The sequence below is a fragment of the Schistocerca americana genome, chromosome 1 (assembly GCF_021461395.2).
Source record: "Schistocerca americana isolate TAMUIC-IGC-003095 chromosome 1, iqSchAmer2.1, whole genome shotgun sequence".
NCBI lineage: Eukaryota > Metazoa > Arthropoda > Insecta > Orthoptera > Acrididae > Schistocerca > Schistocerca americana.
In genome coordinates this window covers 1220276814-1220294743 of record NC_060119.1, presented here as the reverse complement: position 1 = coordinate 1220294743, position 17930 = coordinate 1220276814, and the positions used below count along the sequence as shown (strand labels likewise).

General features: G+C 41.6%; 1 protein-coding gene across 1 annotated transcript in view; it reads left to right on the top strand.

Annotated features, from left to right (window-relative positions):
- The window catches only part of LOC124552876 (lachesin-like), a 333701-nt gene that overhangs the window by 166972 nt on the left and 148799 nt on the right, over positions 1–17930 (top strand). Inside the window, exon 3 of the mRNA XM_047130152.1 lies at positions 3950–4111. Within this exon, the coding sequence (XP_046986108.1) occupies positions 3950–4111 (162 nt within the window). The remainder of the gene's footprint in view (positions 1–3949; positions 4112–17930) is intronic.

Sequence of the window (17930 nt, the reverse complement as noted above, 5' to 3'; positions counted from 1 at the left end):
ACTATCTCGCGCCCGCCTCCCGCGAGACGCACATTCTCACCTTATATGTCCAGACACTACATTCGTAGTGTCCCTACCCAACACACTCATTACTCGTGGAAGACATTCTTACCAACTCCTGTAAGAGTTCGGGTAATATGTGTGCATCCACACAAAGGAAGTAGGTCAAGGCCGGTATTGCCAGAAATATATACTTATATGGATATAGTGTCAGTTCTTTCGGACATGTCCGAAAGAACAGAAACCACTGATGACCTGCAGCCGTCTAGAACAAAATTGGAATTATATATTAATACTATCAGCTGCTGACGGGCATTGATACATATCAACGGGACAGTTGAAAATGTGTGCCCCGACCTGGACTCGAACCCGGGATCTCCTGCTTACATGGCAGACGCTCTTTGGCCTTTCTTCTATTTACTCTCGATCCATATTCTTTACTTATGAGACTGTTTACTCCATTCAGAAGATCCTGTAATTCTTCTTCACCTTCGCTGAGGATAGCAGTGTCATCAGCAAATCTTATCATTGTCCGCAGCTCGTGGTCGTGTGGTAGCGTTCTCGCTTCCCGCGCCCGGGTTCCCGGGTTCGATTCCCGGCGGGGTCAGGGATTTTCTCTGCCTCGTGATAACTGGGTGTTGTATCATGTCCGTAGGTTAGTTAGATTTAAGTAGTTCTAAGTTCTAGTGGACTAATGACCATAGATGTTAAGTCCCATAGTGCTCAGAGCCATTTGAACCAAATCTTATCATTGATATCCTTCACCCTGCACTTTAATCCCGTTCTCGAAATTTCCTTTTATTTTTCTCGTTGCTTCTTCGATGTATAGATCGAATTGTACTGGCGAAAGACTTCACCCCTGCCTTACCCCCTTTTTAGTACGAGCACATCGTTCTTGATCTTCCAGTCTTATCGCTCTCTCTTGGTTCTTGTACATCTTGTGCAACATCCGTCATTCATTGTCCATTACCCACATTTTTCTCAGAGTTTTGAACATCTTGCACCATTTGGCACTGTCGAATCCTATGAATGTGTCCCGATTGTCCTTCATTCTGGCTTCCATTATCAGCCAAAGAGTCACAACTGTCGGAACTGCCTCTATGATGCCTTTGCGATTCCTAAAACCACATTTATCAACATCTAACAGAATCTCAGTGTTTTCTTTCCATTCTTTTGTGTATTGTTCTTGTCAGCAACTTGGATACGTGAACTGATGTTCGATAATTCTCGCACTTGTCCGCTCTTTCTATCTTCAGAATTATGCATATGATGCTGTACCGAACGTCAGACAGTATATCGCCAGCCTCGTATATTCTACACACCAACGTGAATAGTCATTTTGTTGCCGTTTCCCCATAATGATTTTAGAAATCCCGACTGAATTTTATCAAACCCTTCTGCCTTATTTGACCTTAACTCGTTCAAAGTTCTTTTAATTTATGGTTATAATACTGGATATATTTTCATTTCTTTGTCGTCTCCTGTTTCATCTTCTATTACGACATCAGACAAGTCTTCCTCCTTGCAAAGGCCTTCAATGAAATTTTTCCACCTATCCGGCCGCTCCTGTATATTTAACAGTTTACCTCCCATTCCGCTTTATTGTTAGCGCCCTTGCTTTTATTTTCACGAAAGCTGCTTTTACTTTTCTATACGCTGAATCCATCATTCCTACAATTATTCCTTCTTTGTTATCTTTGCAGTTTTTATCCAGCTATTTTGACTCACCTTCTCCGTATTTCCTATATATTTCATTCCTAAGGGACTTGTGCTTCGGTATTCCTGAATTTTCTTGAACATTTCTGTACTTCCTTGTTTCGTCGATCAATTAAAGTATTTGTTCTGTTATTCACGGTTACTTTGCTGTTATCTATCTTGTTCTCACAGCTTTCTTTTTAGCTTCTGTGATTGCCTTTTTAGAAATGTCGATTCCTTTTCAACTGAAACGCCTACTGTGCTGTTCATTAGTGCATTATCTATAGAATCAGAGAAGTTCACATGTGGCACTTCATTCCTTAGTACTTTTGTATGCCACTTCCTTGCGCATGGAATCTACCTAGCTAGTCTCTTATACTTGAGCTTATTCTTCATCCTCAGTAAAATATGATCTCAGTCTATATCTGTTCCTGGGTAACCCTTACAATCCAGTATCTAATTCCGGTATCCCTGAGTGACTAGCATGTAATCTAACTGGAATCTACCCGCGTTTCCAAGTATACCTCCTCCTCTTGAGATTCTGGCACAGAGTATCCGTAATTCCTATCTGATACTTATTTCGTATTACCAAGCCAAATTCTCCTGTAACCCTTTCTTCTATTCCCTCCCTACAACCATATTCCAATCGCCCATGACTGTTAGATTTTCGTCTCCTTTTACGTCTGACCAGAAATACTTGTCTTCTCCCCATTTCACTTCACTGACCTTATCTTTACTGTAAATCTAACTATTATCCCTACCACGTTCGAACTACTGATATTCAGACTCTTAGAACGTTACCCTTTCGATGGTTATGCAGTCTTTTTCTCGTGGTCTCCTTCCCTTCGGCATTTCTCTCCCGGAGACCCGAATGGGGGACTAGTCCAGAATCTTTTGCCCGTGGGGAGATCTTAATGACACTTTTCCAACCACAGGCCACATGTCCTGTGGACACACGTTACATGGCTTTAATTCTGTGGTTTCCATTGCCTTCTGCATCTTCACGCCGTTGATCGTTGTTGATTCTTCCGTATTGTAGGTGCAGTTTCCCACCAGAACCTCTGCCCGCTTCTCCACCCTCTTCCACAAGGCCGTTGTCAGAACGAGGGTGACTACTTATGCCGGAAAACATCAGCCGCCATTGCTGGTGTTTTTTATTCAAACTTTAAGCGATGGTATGGTTCGAACCCCAGATCGAAGACTTTTTGATTAATACAATACTGAAGTGCATGTGTTCTTCTGAATACAATGCAAAGTTCCTTTGGACATGCATGGATGCATGCAGGCACTGCGGCGACCACACCGTTACGAAACACATAAAATGAATTCGCAATTGCCAGTAATGACTACCATGAGCTGTATGATGGAATGGCAACAGCTAAAATTTGTGCCGGAGCGGGACTCGAACCCAGATTTCCCACTTACTATTTAGCTATCTGTGCACGACTCACGGCCAAAACAAACTTCCATTATGTACCGGGTGATCAAAAAGTCAGTATAAATTTGAAAACAGACCTCAGTCCGTGCGATTATTGGCTTTGGGGTTACCGGAAGTCGCAAGTGTATCGTGATTGACCGACATCTCTAGGGATGCTGAAAGACAACATCCGACGCCAATGCCTTACCATAACTACTGACATGCTTTACAGTGCTGTTCACAACATTATTCCTCGACTACAGCTATTGTTGTGGAATGATGGTGGGCATGTTGAACATTTCCTGTAAAGAGCATCATCTTTGCTTCGTCTTACTTTGTTATGCTAATTATTGCTATTCTGATCAGATGAAGCGCCATCTGTCGGACATTTTGTGAACTTTTGTATTTTTTTGGTTCTAATAAAACCCCATGTCAGTCCATGTATGTTTGTCAATTTGTACCTCTCTATCTACATTATTCCGTAATTTATTCAATTTTCAAATTTGCACTGACTTTTTGATCACCCGGTATATCCCCGTACAGTTCAGACGTAGTACTTGAAAGTTGCTTGCCCGGTATCGGCAGTTAAATACTATATTGCATTGCCTGCGTTATATTGTATTTATCTGCCGATGCCAGGCAAGTAGGTAAAGAAGTCTTTTCCTAGAGAGGATGGGATTTCGTCTACATTGCTGGATAAATGAATATTATTCTCGTAGCCTGTGGGCAAGTGTTATGCTCCTAAGAACGCCTCCTGAAACTATTCATCCCCTTCTGCGAGACACCACATGTCGTTGAGAAAGTGCCGCCCAGTTTGACTCGTACTTTCCTCTGCAGTTCCGCCGAACATCATCGACGAAGAATCGACGCAGTCTTCGGTGGCGGTCCGCGAACATCAGAACATCACGCTCACCTGCAAGGCCGACGGCTTCCCCTCGCCCAAGATCATGTGGCGCAGGGAAGACGGACAGGCCATCAACATAGATCGCCGCAAGAAGGGTGAGCCATTTTATCAATATGTTTTATGTCGGGATTATTTAGTTGCACACAGAACTCTTACAGACAGTAACACGTGGTTTGCTTCTTATGCTCTTCGATCTTTGTGTTATCGGATCACAGGGACCCTTTGTTGATTCACCGTACGAATTATAAAGACCAACCAGTAAAACAAAACAAAAGCACTCGTAATTTGATCTAATTTTTGCAGAGATCATCACAAAATTTCTGACCGTCAATACAACAGTACTCTGAATGTTATCTTTCACAAGAGCTTGAAAATAGGATTTTATCTCACTCCGGACGTAGCGTATCTTGTTGGATCAGAAGTCAGCTTTATAACGGTTGCATTGGAAATTCCAGGTTGCAGTAAAGGTTTCACTACACAGTTTTGTGTGGACCACTTACACCGCTTGTACTCATTTCAGGTAACAGCGTGTGAAGTGCCTTCTAATTCAGATGTAGGATAAACTATATCGTCACTGGCGTGATTTCATTCTTCAGAAATATTCTCTTCACTGGAAGACGCATTAGCTAATGCTTGCAAGTGCTCATAGGAAATAACCCGTTTCGACACAATAGCCACAAAGAAATTACTAGATTAGATAAATGGGCTGCGCATACAGCCAACAGTTGATGGTAAAGTACTACAGTGTGATCCACGAACGATGGCGGTTCGCGCATTTCGAGGCAAAGACGAGGATCGCATTATTCGAAACGAGAGTATCGGTACGCGCATGCGCGTGCTTTGCGGCTGAAGAAAGCGTATATCCTGCAAATTACGTCTCTTGCTTGTTACTGAAGAATTTATCCCTTACCTCCACTACCAGCGATGACAACTTGCAGCAAACAGAATAGAAATTCACTGAACAAGTCTCTACGGTCACGTTTAATACTCGAATTAGCTACGGCATTAACAGCAGAGCGCTCACAATGCTACTGAACGCTCATTGGCTTTCGGAGAATGCGTGACGCAGGTGCGCAGAACAAGCCTAAACGCGATTGTCATCGTTCGTAACTCCAACTATAATCGTGGAAATGCTTTGATAATTTAAACGTAAGAACCGACTTGCATTGTTGTGTAACATTTCAACAATATGCAAGCGAAGATCTGCATTTTTACAAAAGAAGCATTATGGATTTATCTGAGATCTGTAGAAATAAAACTTTATGTTAATTTTTAGATACTGGGGTAATATAGACCCAAGGAACCAAGGCGTAACAAATAAAGATACAACATAGGTAAGATAAGTTTTTTTTTCATTCAACTTTACGCTGCGTAGATTGTACTAAAAATAAAGTTATTAGGTTACGAGCGCTAGCGTTTAAATATGCAGGGCGTAAAATAAAGAAGTATTCCAGATTTCGAGAGGTTGCAGCATAGACTGAGAAAAGACATAAATGTCCGATAAGCATAAGATCTATGACGTACAGAGTACGAGCCATAAGCACATGTTCATCTTCGGTACTCTTTCGCTTCCATATTCTGAGACGTGGCATCACGGACCAAAACAAGAAATAAATTACCGGCAAACGTGGACTCTAAAACAAATACCATAACGGTTATGAGCACTTGTTCTGTAGAAGATATGTTTCAGAATATCTAAGATGAAGAAGTGGTCATAGCTCTTCAGGTACGCATTTCAGGGCCCCTATTTAATAGACATATTTTACTTGTTGTGGTCCATACTACCACCTGTCAAATTACGAAACACTTCTTGTCGAAGGACAGACTCATTTCAGGGTCTTGCTTACCCGAAGATTTTAGTGTAGTTAAGTGCCTGTTCACTGTCGTTTCTTTTTCTGGCTAGGGTAAATATTTCAGTACATAGATTTGCACAGATAGTGCAGTCTGAACATTACGACAAATGGAGTAATTTTCCGAAGGGCCGTACGACAAGACTCATTCAGAAATTTGTAATAGATCTTACTTAGCAAGAACAAGTTTCTCCGCTCATATTTGCTCCAGTCTTTTTCTTCTCTTTTTGTCTTTTTAAATCATCAGTCTTTACTGCCTTGATGCGGCCCGTCAGGAATTCCTCTCCTGTGCCAGCCTCTTCATCTCAGAGTAGCACTTGCAACCTACGTCCTCAATTATTTGCTGGATGTATTCCCATCTGTATCTTCCTCTGCAGTTTTCGCCCTCTAAGCTCCCTCTGGTACCATGGAAGTTATTCCCTGATGCAGTAACAGATGTCCCATCATCCTGTCCCTTCTTCTTGTCAGTATTTTCCACATATTCCTTTCGTCTCCAATTTTGCGCAGAACCTCCTCATTCCTTTCCTTATCAGTCCACTTAATTTTCAGCATTTGTCTGTAGCACCACATCTCAAATAATTCGATTCTCTTCTGTTCCGTTTTCCCAGTCCATTACCATACAATGCTGTGCTCCAAACCTTGAAATTTTTTCCTCGAATCAAGGCCTATATTTGATACAGGACAGGAACGCCCTTTCTGCTGTTGCTAGTCTTTGCTCCGTCCGTCATTGGTTATTTTGCTGCCTAGGTAGCAAACTCTTTATCTTCATCTGTTTCGAGACCATCAATCCTGATTTTACATTTGTCGTTGTTCTCATTTCTGCTACTTCTCATTACTTTCGTCTTTCTTCGATCTACTCTCATTCCATATCCTTTACTCATTAGATTGCTCATTCAGTTCAGCAGATCAAGTAATTCTTCTTCACTTTCACTCAGGATAGCAATGTCATCAGCCAAAGGTATCATTGATATGCTTTCACCTTGAATGTTAATTTCACTCCTGAACCATTCTTTTATTTCCATCATTGCTTCTGCGATGTACAGATTGAACAATATGGGTGAAAGACTACATACCTCTCTTACACTGTTTTTAATCCTACCTCTTAGCTGTTCAATATATTGTATATTACCGTTCCCTACCTACAGCGTACTCCTATTATTTTTAGAATTTCGATCATTTTGCACCATTTGACATTATGGAACGCCTATTCCAGGTCTACAAATCCTATGAACGTGTCTTAATTTTTCTTTAGCCTTGCTTTCATTGTCAACCGCAACGGCAGAATTGTCTCTCTGGTGCCTTTACCTTCCCTAAAGCCAAACTGATCGTCATCTAACGCATCCTAAATTTTCTTTTACATTCTTCTGTGTGTTATTCTTGTACGTAACTCAGAGGCATGAGCTGTTAAACTGATTGTGCGATAATTCTCGCACTTGTCAGCTCATACAGCCTTCGTAATTGTGTGGATGATGTTTTTCTGAAAGTTAGATGGCACGTCGCCAGACTCATACATTCTACACATCAACGTGAATAGTCGTTTCGTTTTGCCACTTCTCCAATGATGTTCAAAATTCTACTGCTCAATAAAAAAAAAATCTGTTGGAACGTGTTCCAGTAAAATTGGTAGAAGGATAGTAGCTTTAACAAATTTAGAAGATGACAAGTCCTGTTTGTTCAGATAGAAATATATCAACTAATAAAATATCTGCGTTTACATAATTCGCCTCAGATGGGAAACTAATGTTCTCCAAAAGGTTCATTCACTATCGCGAGAAGCTTCCGGAAATAATTTTGGAACACAGAAAAATACTGCATCGCATATACAAGAACATTTACAGTTTTTAATTTCTGAGCTTCAGGTAAGACTAAGGTTAGAGGAATAGTAATGTGTGAGAGATATGTTTGCAGAGTGAAAGACATTCCTTGAAACTCTCTCAAATGCAGTGTTACCAAAATTTATCCAGGCTCCTTTATGTCAACTCATTAAACCGCCTGGCAAGAAGAAAGTAAAGCACCCAGAAGGAGTGAGAAAACTAAACGTAACTTCCGGTTTGAGACGGGTCTGATGCCCTTTCAATAATTACGAAATAGAGCTAAATTTACAAACAATTTGACAGTATGCACACACCTCTCAGCATGACGTCACAGCCCCTCTGCAACGGAAGCATGCACTGATTCGGTTGGTAAGGTATCGAAAAGCCGTTGTGACCTGTCCTCAGGCATGTTTGCCCATAATCATCGTAACTAGTCGTTGACAGACTGGATACTGCCGCCAGGATGTATCTGACGCCCGAGGTGGTACCACGCGTGTTCTACCGGGGACAGATATGGCGACCTTGCTGGCCACTGGAGTAGAAAATCAAGCATTCAGTTTCTAGAGACACGTCACATGTTTGTACGAGAATTGTCATGCTGAAAAATCGTATCTCGATACTGTACCGTGAAAGGTAACTCACAGGGACGCGGGATGTCAGTGACAGTGCCGTTGTGTCGTCAGAGTTCATTCAGAAGGAGAGGTCCCCAGCGGTGCGATCGACTTTTGAAACTATCGGTACGGTGATGTAGGTTAACATCCCCGGTATCATACACCGCACCCATTCCCCTCGTGTGTCCTCGTTTGCAAGTAATTGACGAAAAAAGAATTTGGTATTTTGTGTGACGTACACTGATTGTGGGCTATAGTCGAAAGGACGACAGGTTCACATGCAGAAGGTGGTGGGTTCGGATCTCGTGAGGCACACATTTTTTTTTTAGTTTCTAAATCCTTATCGAAATCACTTCGAGCAATATTGTTATTCATTTAATTGGTTTAAATGTAACCACCGTATAAACTTTTTCATTTGTTTCATTCTCTCTTTATATTATTCTTTTCCCAGTCGCAATTGTTATGAATCTGAATTTAATTATATTTATCTATTATAATATTTAAATACTGAAAATTCGGACCTATCAGTTAAAAAACATAAGACCAAATAATCTATTTGTGTTTGTGTAATGGTGTGAAAATGTATTTTTGTTAACATTTGTGCAATTTTTTCCATGGTAATCGTCATACCAATATTTTAAACATAACCGAAATACCTATTGCACTATGGACAAAATAAAGCAAATGATGATTGAAATAATGGATTTATACGTAAAACGAAATTCAAGGAAAATGAGACAAAGATATAACGAAAGCAATAATGTAGACGAAGAAACAGTGGTAAAACAATAAAAATTGAACCTAAATTAATACATAACAGTAATAAAAACACATGGACTATGATTTCGAGTGGAGAAAGAATAATAGGAAGAAAAATGAAGCAAATGAAAATGTTCATAGTGTGATTAAAATAGTATGACAAAGGAATAGAAATAAAAAGTACATTTAAACGAAATAACTGAGTTAAAATTATGATCAAAGCCATTTCGAAAAAGATGAAAAGTGAAAAAAACCTACTGCACCAGCAGAGATTCGAGCCCACAACCTTCTGCACGTCAAGCTGTTATCCATTATAACATGCAACCTTTTTAACACTATTGAGTCTCACTCAAAATTACGAAATTGTTTCATCAATTATTCGCAAACGAGAGCTCACCAGGGTGAATGGCTCCCGTGTGTGATATCTGGGATCATAGCCTACATTACAGAATAGATGGTTTCAAAATGTAGATCACACCACTCGGGACCTCTCCTTGTCAGTTCTGAATTCCATGAAGTTGTGACACACCCAACGGCTCCCCACACTACGAGACCCGTGTAACACTACTGTGTGTCTTCAAAACATTGGAGGAATAAAAACTCTCCACAGGTCGCCGCCGAACTCACTGACTGTGGTCATCCAGGGTCTTGTAGATTGTGATTAATCGCTGTACACGGTGTGATGCCATTCATCAGCAGTCCATGCTTCCCAGCCACAGCAGCACTCCAGATGCAGTCACCCGAGTTGTGGTGTTAACAGCAGCCTACGCATGGGTCGTTAGTTCCCTAGTTCGGCTGCTGCTAGTCTCTTACCAATGGTGTGGAATAAATACAGAGAATGCTGCAGGGAGTCTATTACTTTTCCTTGGACAGAGATGTTAAGGGGCTACGATGTAACTAGGAAATACACAAGGGCGATCCAACGTTGGGACATTGTCTGCTTTCGCACACAACTATGTTTCCCCACATTCACTCAGTGCAACATGGTGGCATTTTCTGCTGTATCACAAAAGTATCTCTGCCCCACATTTCCACATGGTGCAACATTGGGCCATTGTCTGCCGACTCACATGAATATGTCTGCCCAACATTCCCATTCAGTGCAACACCACGGCATTGTCTACTGTCTCAAATGAGCATGGCTGCCCCACATTCCTATTCAGTGCAACATCGTGGCACTGTCCGCGGTCACACACGAGTATATCTGCCCCGCATTCTCATCCAGTGGAACATCATGGAATTTTCTGCTGCCTCACGTGACAATATCTGCCCGCACATACCCATTCAGTGCAACATCGAAACATTGTCCGTTGTTTCACACGAGTATGTCTCCCCTCAAAGCCCATGCCTACTACAGTAGTACAAGTTTATATGCCAACTGGCTCTGCAGATGATGAAGAAATTGATGAAATGTATGACGAGATAAAAGAAATTATTCAAGTAGTGAAGGAAGACGAAAATTTAATAGTCATGGGTGACTGGAATTCGTCAGTAGGAAAAGGGAGAGAAGGAAACATAGTAGGTGAATATGGATTAAGGGGAAGAAATGAATGAGGAAGCCGCCTTGTAGAATTTTGCACAGAGCATAACTTAATCATAGCTAACACTTGGTTCAAGAATCATAAAAGAAGGTTGTATACCGGGAAGAATCCTGGAGATACTAAAAGGTATCAGATAGATTATATAATGGTAAGACAGATATTTAGGAACCAGGTTTTAAATTGTAAGACATTTCCAGGGGCAGATGTGGATTCTGACCACTATCTATTGGTTATGAACTGCGGATTGAAACTGAAGAAACTGCAAAAAGGTGGGAATTTAAGGAGATGGGACCTGGATAAACTGAAAGAACCAGAGGTTGTAGAGAGTTTCAGGGAGAGCATAAGGGAACAATTGACAGGAATGGGGGAAAGAAATACAGTAGAAGAAGAATGGGTAGCTCTGAGGGATGAAGTAGTGAAGGCAGCAGAGGATCAAGTAGGTAAAAAGACGAGGGCTAATAGAAATCCTTGGGTAACAGAAGAAATATTGAATTTAATTGATGAAAGGAGAAAATATAAAAATGCAGTAAACGAAGCAGGCAAAAAGGAATACAAACGTCTCAAAAATGAGATCGACAGGAAGTGCAAAATGGCTAAGCAGGGATGGCTAGAGGACAAATGTAAGGATGTAGAGGCTTGTCTCACTAGGGGTAAGATAGATACTGCCTACAGGAAAATTAAAGAGACCTTTGGAGAGACGAGAACCACTTGTATGAATATCAAGAGCTCAGATGCCAACCCAGTTCTAAGCAAAGAAGGGAAGGCAGAAAGGTGGAAGGAGTACATAGAGGGTTTACACAAGGGCGATGTACTTGAGGACAATACTATGGAAATGGAAAAGGATGCAGATGAAGATGAAATGGGAGGTAAGATACTGCGTGAAGAGTTTGACAGAGCACTGAAAGACCTGAGTCGAAACAAGGCCCCGGGAGTAGACAACATTCCATTAGAACTACTGATGGCCTTGGGAGAGCCAGTCATGACAAAACTCTACCATCTGGAGAGCAAGATGTATGAGACAGGTGAAATACCCACAGACTTCAAGAAGAATATAATAATTCCAATCCCAAAGAAAGCAGGTGTTGACAGATGTGAAAATTACCGAACTATCAGTTTAATAAGTCACAGCTGCAAAATACTAACACGAATTCTTTACAGACGAATGGATAAACTGGTAGAAACGGACCTCGGCGAAGATCAGTTTGGATTCCGCAGAAATGTTGCATCACGTGAGGCAATACTAACCCTACGACTTATCTTAGAAGGAAGATTAAGAAAAGGCAAACCTACGTTTCTAGCATTTGTAGACTTAGAGAAAGCTTTTGACAACGTTGACTGGAATACTCTCTTTCAAATTCTGAAGGTGGCAGGGGTAAAATACAAGGAGCGAAAGGCTATTTACAATTTGTACAGAAACCAGATGGCAGTTATAAGAGTCGAGGGGCATGAAAGGGAAGCAGTGGTTGGGAAAGGAGTGAGACAGGGTTGTAGCCTCTCCCCGATGTTATTCAATCTGTATATTGAGCAAGCAGTAAAGGAAACAAAAGAAAAATTCGGAGTAGGTATTAAAATTCATGGAGAAGAAGTAAAAACTTTGAGGTTCGCCGATGATATTGTAATTCTGTCACAGACAGCAAAGGACTTGGAAGAGCAGCTGAACGGAATGGACAGTGTCTTGAATGGAGGATATAAGATAAACATCAACAAAAGCAAAACGAGGATAATGGAATGTGGACAAATTAAATCGGGTGATGCTGAGGGGATTAGATTAGGAAATGAGACACTTAAAGTAGTAAAGGAGTTTTGCTATTTAGGGAGTAAAATAAGTGATGATGGTCGAAGTAGAGAGAATACAACATATTGACTGGCAACGGCGAGGAAATCGTTTCTGAAGAAGAGAAATATGTTAACATCGAGTATAGATTTAAATGTCAGGAAGTCGTTTCTGAAAGTATTTGTATGGAGTGTAGCCATGTATGGAAGTGAAACATGGACGATAAATAGTTTGGACAAGAAGAGAATAGAAGCTTTCGAAATGTGGTGCTACAGAAGAATGCTGAAGATAAGGAGGGTAGATCACGTAACTAATGAGGAGGTATTGAATAGGATTGGGGAGAAGAGAAGTTTGTGGCACAACTTGACTAGAAGAAGGGATCGGTTGGTAGGACATGTTTTGAGGCATCAAGGGATCACAAATTTAGCATTTGAGGGCAGCGTGGAGGGTAAAAATCGTAGAGGGAGACCAAGAGATCAATACACTAAGCAGAATCAAAAGGATTTAGGTTGCCGTAGGTACTGGGAGATGATGAAGCTTGCACAGGATAGAGTAGCATGGAGAGCTGCATCAAACCAGTCTCAGGACTGAAGACCACAACAACAACAACAACAACAACAACAACATGTCTCCCCTCACATTCCCATATAGTGCTACAACATGACATTATCTGATGTCTCACATGACTTTGTCTGCCCCCACATACCCATACAGTGCTGCATCGTGCTAACGTCCACTGACTCATTGATATGTGGCATCTCCATGTCTTGCAGATACAATTCTGTCCATGACCATCACACTTCCTGTTGCGCCTGGTAATAGCACTAAATACGAGTAACACCAATGCAATATAGTGGCGATTCTGCCTTTAATACAAATTGCTGCTCTCATTATTTATATACACACCATGTCTTCAGGGTACTTTCTCGTCGGGCACTGTATTACTCAAATATTTTTGTAAAACTTTATTGCCAAATTTTTTTAATAATGAATACGGGTTTCACTTGTGTTCCGAAAATATTACGATCCGACGTAGTTGCATAGCAACCCATCAGTTTTGTGTTGTTACACATAACATAGCTCTGACGAATTGTATAGTAACTATAATCGATCTGAAGGTGTTCAAAATACAAAAGAAACTGGCAGCTGTAATCATTGTAAAGGCAAATGCGACAATAGAAAATGATAAAAAATATTAAAATAGCAATATTATTCTCCTCATCTGCATACGCTTTTTCCCACATTATAGCCATTCGTTGAACAACAACCGATTACTTCAGAACGATTTAAATGTGGTATCTCGATTGGTGATTTTTTAAACACTTTTCGTTCACTAACCTCAACGCTATAGCGGTCTGTCCGAACAATCAACCACTGATAAATGGGGGACGTCACAAAGAAATACTAGGCGAGCTGGTCGTAGGTTGTGTTCCAAACATGAACAGAATAGAGAAAGAAGTGGTGACACTTTCTACAGGAACTGACCGTCGTTTTGCAGGACAATGCTCAAGCACGTAAAGTGCAAGCTGTTACTGATTTGTTTGACTAATGACTGATAAATGCTGTACCACCTACTGCACTCCTCTGATATAAGTCCTCGTGAGTTCAACTGCATTTCTAAACAGAAGGAACCACTTCACGGCATTGGCTTCAGAACTGCTACAAATTCGTCGAGCAATAGGCCGCGCCGCTCGAATTGTCAACACAACTGGCTTTGCTAATAGTATCCTACGACTTCCACATCGCTGGTAACGGGTTGTACACAATACAGGTGACTACTTTGAAGGTCAGTGAAACTTTGTAACATGTATCTATTTTGCACGAGCTGTAAATGAATAGTTGCCACTATTAAAGTTTCAACCCTCGTATTTGATGGATACAGCTCAACTCTACCAGTAGTTATTGTGCGACCGACCTATTGCATTTCTCTGCTTCTGTGTTGCCGCCACCCTTGTAACTTAGTGTACTGAGATGCTTAGTCTTTTATGTTGCACTGCCGCAAAGTCTGCTTAACAGGAAATGCATCCAAGTTTCTAACAAGCACAACATACAGAAGAATGAAAATGAAATTTGAGAATCTCTTAGGTGAGAACCAGTTTGGCTTTAGAAAATGTAAAACCACCAGAGAGCCAGTTTTTCAGCTTCCCTCGCGTTCTTCATGACGGAATTGTTCTCGGGTGAACTGCCAGATGTCAGTGTCCAATGGGCATAACATTTCGGCATGGAACCAATATTGCCATCATCAGGTGTGGTGATGAACGGACCGCTAAGGTGTGACGCCCAATTGGCACAATATTTCGACAATCGGCCGCTGACATCTGGTCGTTCACCTATGAACTATTTCGACACCAGAGAAGACGTGACATAGGAACATATAGTGGATGAAACTAGCAGGACAAACTCATAAAAAGCAGACAGGCACAATCAAAAGATGTCGTTCCTGACCACAATGGCTACTAGCACCAAACATTGGCCTTAAATTGAGAGGGAAATTCGGAGAACGCAGATCTGAAGCAGAGCATTGTGTGCAAAAAATGGCTCAAATGGCTCTAAACACTATGGGAGTTAACATCTATTGTCATCCGTCCCCTAGAACTACTTAAACCGAACTAACCGAAGGACAGCACACAACACCCAGTCATAAAAAAAAAAAAAGGTTCAAATGGGTCTGAGCACTATGGGACTCAACTGCTGAGGTCATTAGTCCCCTAGAACTTAGAACTAGTTAAACCTAACTAACCTAAGGACATCACAAACATCCATGCCCGAAGCAGGATTCGAACCTGCGACCGTAGCGGTCTTGCGGTTCCAGACTGCAGCGCCTTTAACCGCACGGCCACTTCGGCCGGCCAATCATCACGAGGCAGAGAAAATCCCTGACCCCGCCGGGAATCGAACCCGGGAACACGGGAGTGGGAAGCGAGAACGCTACCGCACGACCACAGCATTGTATGTAAGATAATCATGGACTGCAGAGAAAACAGAAAAAATGAGAACTGAAGTGTTTGAAATATGGTCCGATAGAAATTTGTTGAAAATGAGGTGGACATATATGGTGAGAAATGAGGTGGTCTCCACACAGTCGGCGAGGAGAGAAACGTTTGGAAAACATTGACAGGAAGAAGGGATAATATAAAAGGACATGCCTTAAGAGATCAGGAAATAATTTCAGGTACTACATTGAGCTGTAGAAGGAAAAAGCTATATGGAAAGGCGGGAATTGGAAGCTATCCAACGAATAATTGAGGATTTTTTTTGTTTCTTTTTTCGTTATGTCCATCCTTATAGCAGGACGTCTCTGGGACTGCGGCCGTTTACTATCGTAACAAAAAATAAAAACACCTAAAGCCGTCCTTAAGATTTTATTTTATTTTGTCGCTACCAGTAATGCTGGCAACGTGTGGTTATGCATGGGGATCGTATCAATCTGTACCGCATCAAAACAGCCTGAAGATGAGGCAATGAAGCGTCGAAACTGGTAGCGACAAAATAAAATAAAATCCTAATGACGGCTGTAGGTGTTTTTATTTTTTGTCACGATAGTAATTGAGGACGTAGGATGAGATGAAGATGTTATCACAGGTGAGGAATTCGTGTCGGGCCGCATCAAATTGTTCAGAGAACTGATTAAAATAAATCACTCAGTTTCATCTCCTATAGTTCGTGCTTTGTATAGCTCCCTCCGCCTCAATGGAACTTATTAGCTGGTGTTTTAACGTTCCAAATGGGTCAAATGGTTCTGGGCACTATGGGACGTAAATTCCGATGTCAGCAGTCCCCTAGAACGCAGAACTACTTAAACGTAACCTAAGGACATCACACACATCCATGCCCGAGGCAGGATTCGACCCTGCGACCGTAGCGGTAGCGCGGTTCCGGGCTGTAGCGCCTAGAACCTCTCGACCACTCCGGCCGGCCTTAACGTTCACAGCAAGGGCCAAATCACTGCGTCAATAGTGGGTTTCTACTCCAGCGACACACATTTTGGAGACGTAAGCCGTGATGATGTCCATTAAGTCACTGAATTCTCTCCTCATGCCAATAATAAGTGCTAAATCATTTTATCATCCTGTGGATCCGAACTACTATCCTTGAGGATAATGGCCGCAAAATCGAACTTCTGTCGGTAACGTCGTTTGCAGAAGCCTGCGTATATGTGGCAACGGCATTGTGTGTAAACGACAACGTAGTTTACGGGAAGAAAGTTCACCCTGATTGCGATCTTCGCATTTAAAGCATTTGCGCGAACCACTTCCAACTTGTGATAGTCACTGCAACTTGCGCTAAGCCGTTTTCCATCTCCACGGGAAGGGAACAGAGTCTGAAGCGAAGGCAGCTGCGCCTCGCACTGGTGCTGACAAATACTCACGGTCGTAATATCGGCGCCTTCTGGCCTCAGCAAACACCGGCTCCCCTCACCACCGTCAGACTCACATCGTCTCCGGGGCTTCATTCTGCCTCCGCGCTAACCGCACTTTAATTAAGAACGGGGACGATTCGCCCTAAGTACCGCCGTGAAGGCAAAGGGGTATTATACACACAGGAGTATGGGAAGCGCCCATGCAGTGTCTGTTTGTGTGTGTGTGTGTGTGTGTGTGTGTGTATGTGTGTGTGTGTGTGTGCGGTGTGAGCGCGCATGTGCGCATGCGAAATCGCAAGTACACGCGATCTGATCTTCACCGTTAGTCGATTCGTTCGTAAACGCAGAAACGTTTCATTCATCAGTCGGTCGTGTAAAATATACTAATAATCTGTTCGTTGCAGGTAAAAACAAGATCCCTCGCAGTTTTATGATGCCAGTAAATTGTATTTCTTATGGGAATTCAGGTCCAAGTGTGTCACAAGCAACCGACATTTTCAAAGCCTAAACATGTTTCAGCAAATTTCCACCATGACCAGTGAACATTTTCATTCAGGTCTGTAAAGTACAGTTTTAAGTAATAGTTATTGAAACGAAAATTTGGTCTAAAGTTTTATTTGCAATTTTCATTCCAATAACTATTTCACAAAAAGGTTTGCATTTTACACTAGTACCCACTACTGACGCTTCAGTATGACAGAACATATTTGGACATTAACAATAGCCGAAATTTTTGCGTAATAGGTGACCAGAATTCCCATAGTTTAATCTGTAAATGCGGCTGCTGTTATAGTTTTAAAACCAATCGAATATGATTAATTATTTATCTTGTTGCTTTAAGGCTATTCCGCTCATTATTGTAAATGGGGCTCAACGCGTACTATAATCAAAAGCAACGTACTGATTACTAAGTTCCTTTTCCTTACTTTCTTAGATTACGTTAGATTACGGTGTTTTTGTAACACACTGATAACATTCATTAAAAATAACTTTTCCCAATTTGCTGGGATATCTCTCCCTTTTTTTTCTTTTCCCTCTCCCTCCCTCCCCCCCCCCCCCCCACCGCTCCTCTCTCTCTCTCACTCTCTCACTCTCTCTCTCTCTCTCTCTCTCTCTCTCTCTCTCTCTTTTGTTTATGCGAGGTCGTGCTACAGTTTTTAACGCAGCACAAAGAATCACACCAATAGCTCTAAATTTGCTTTATT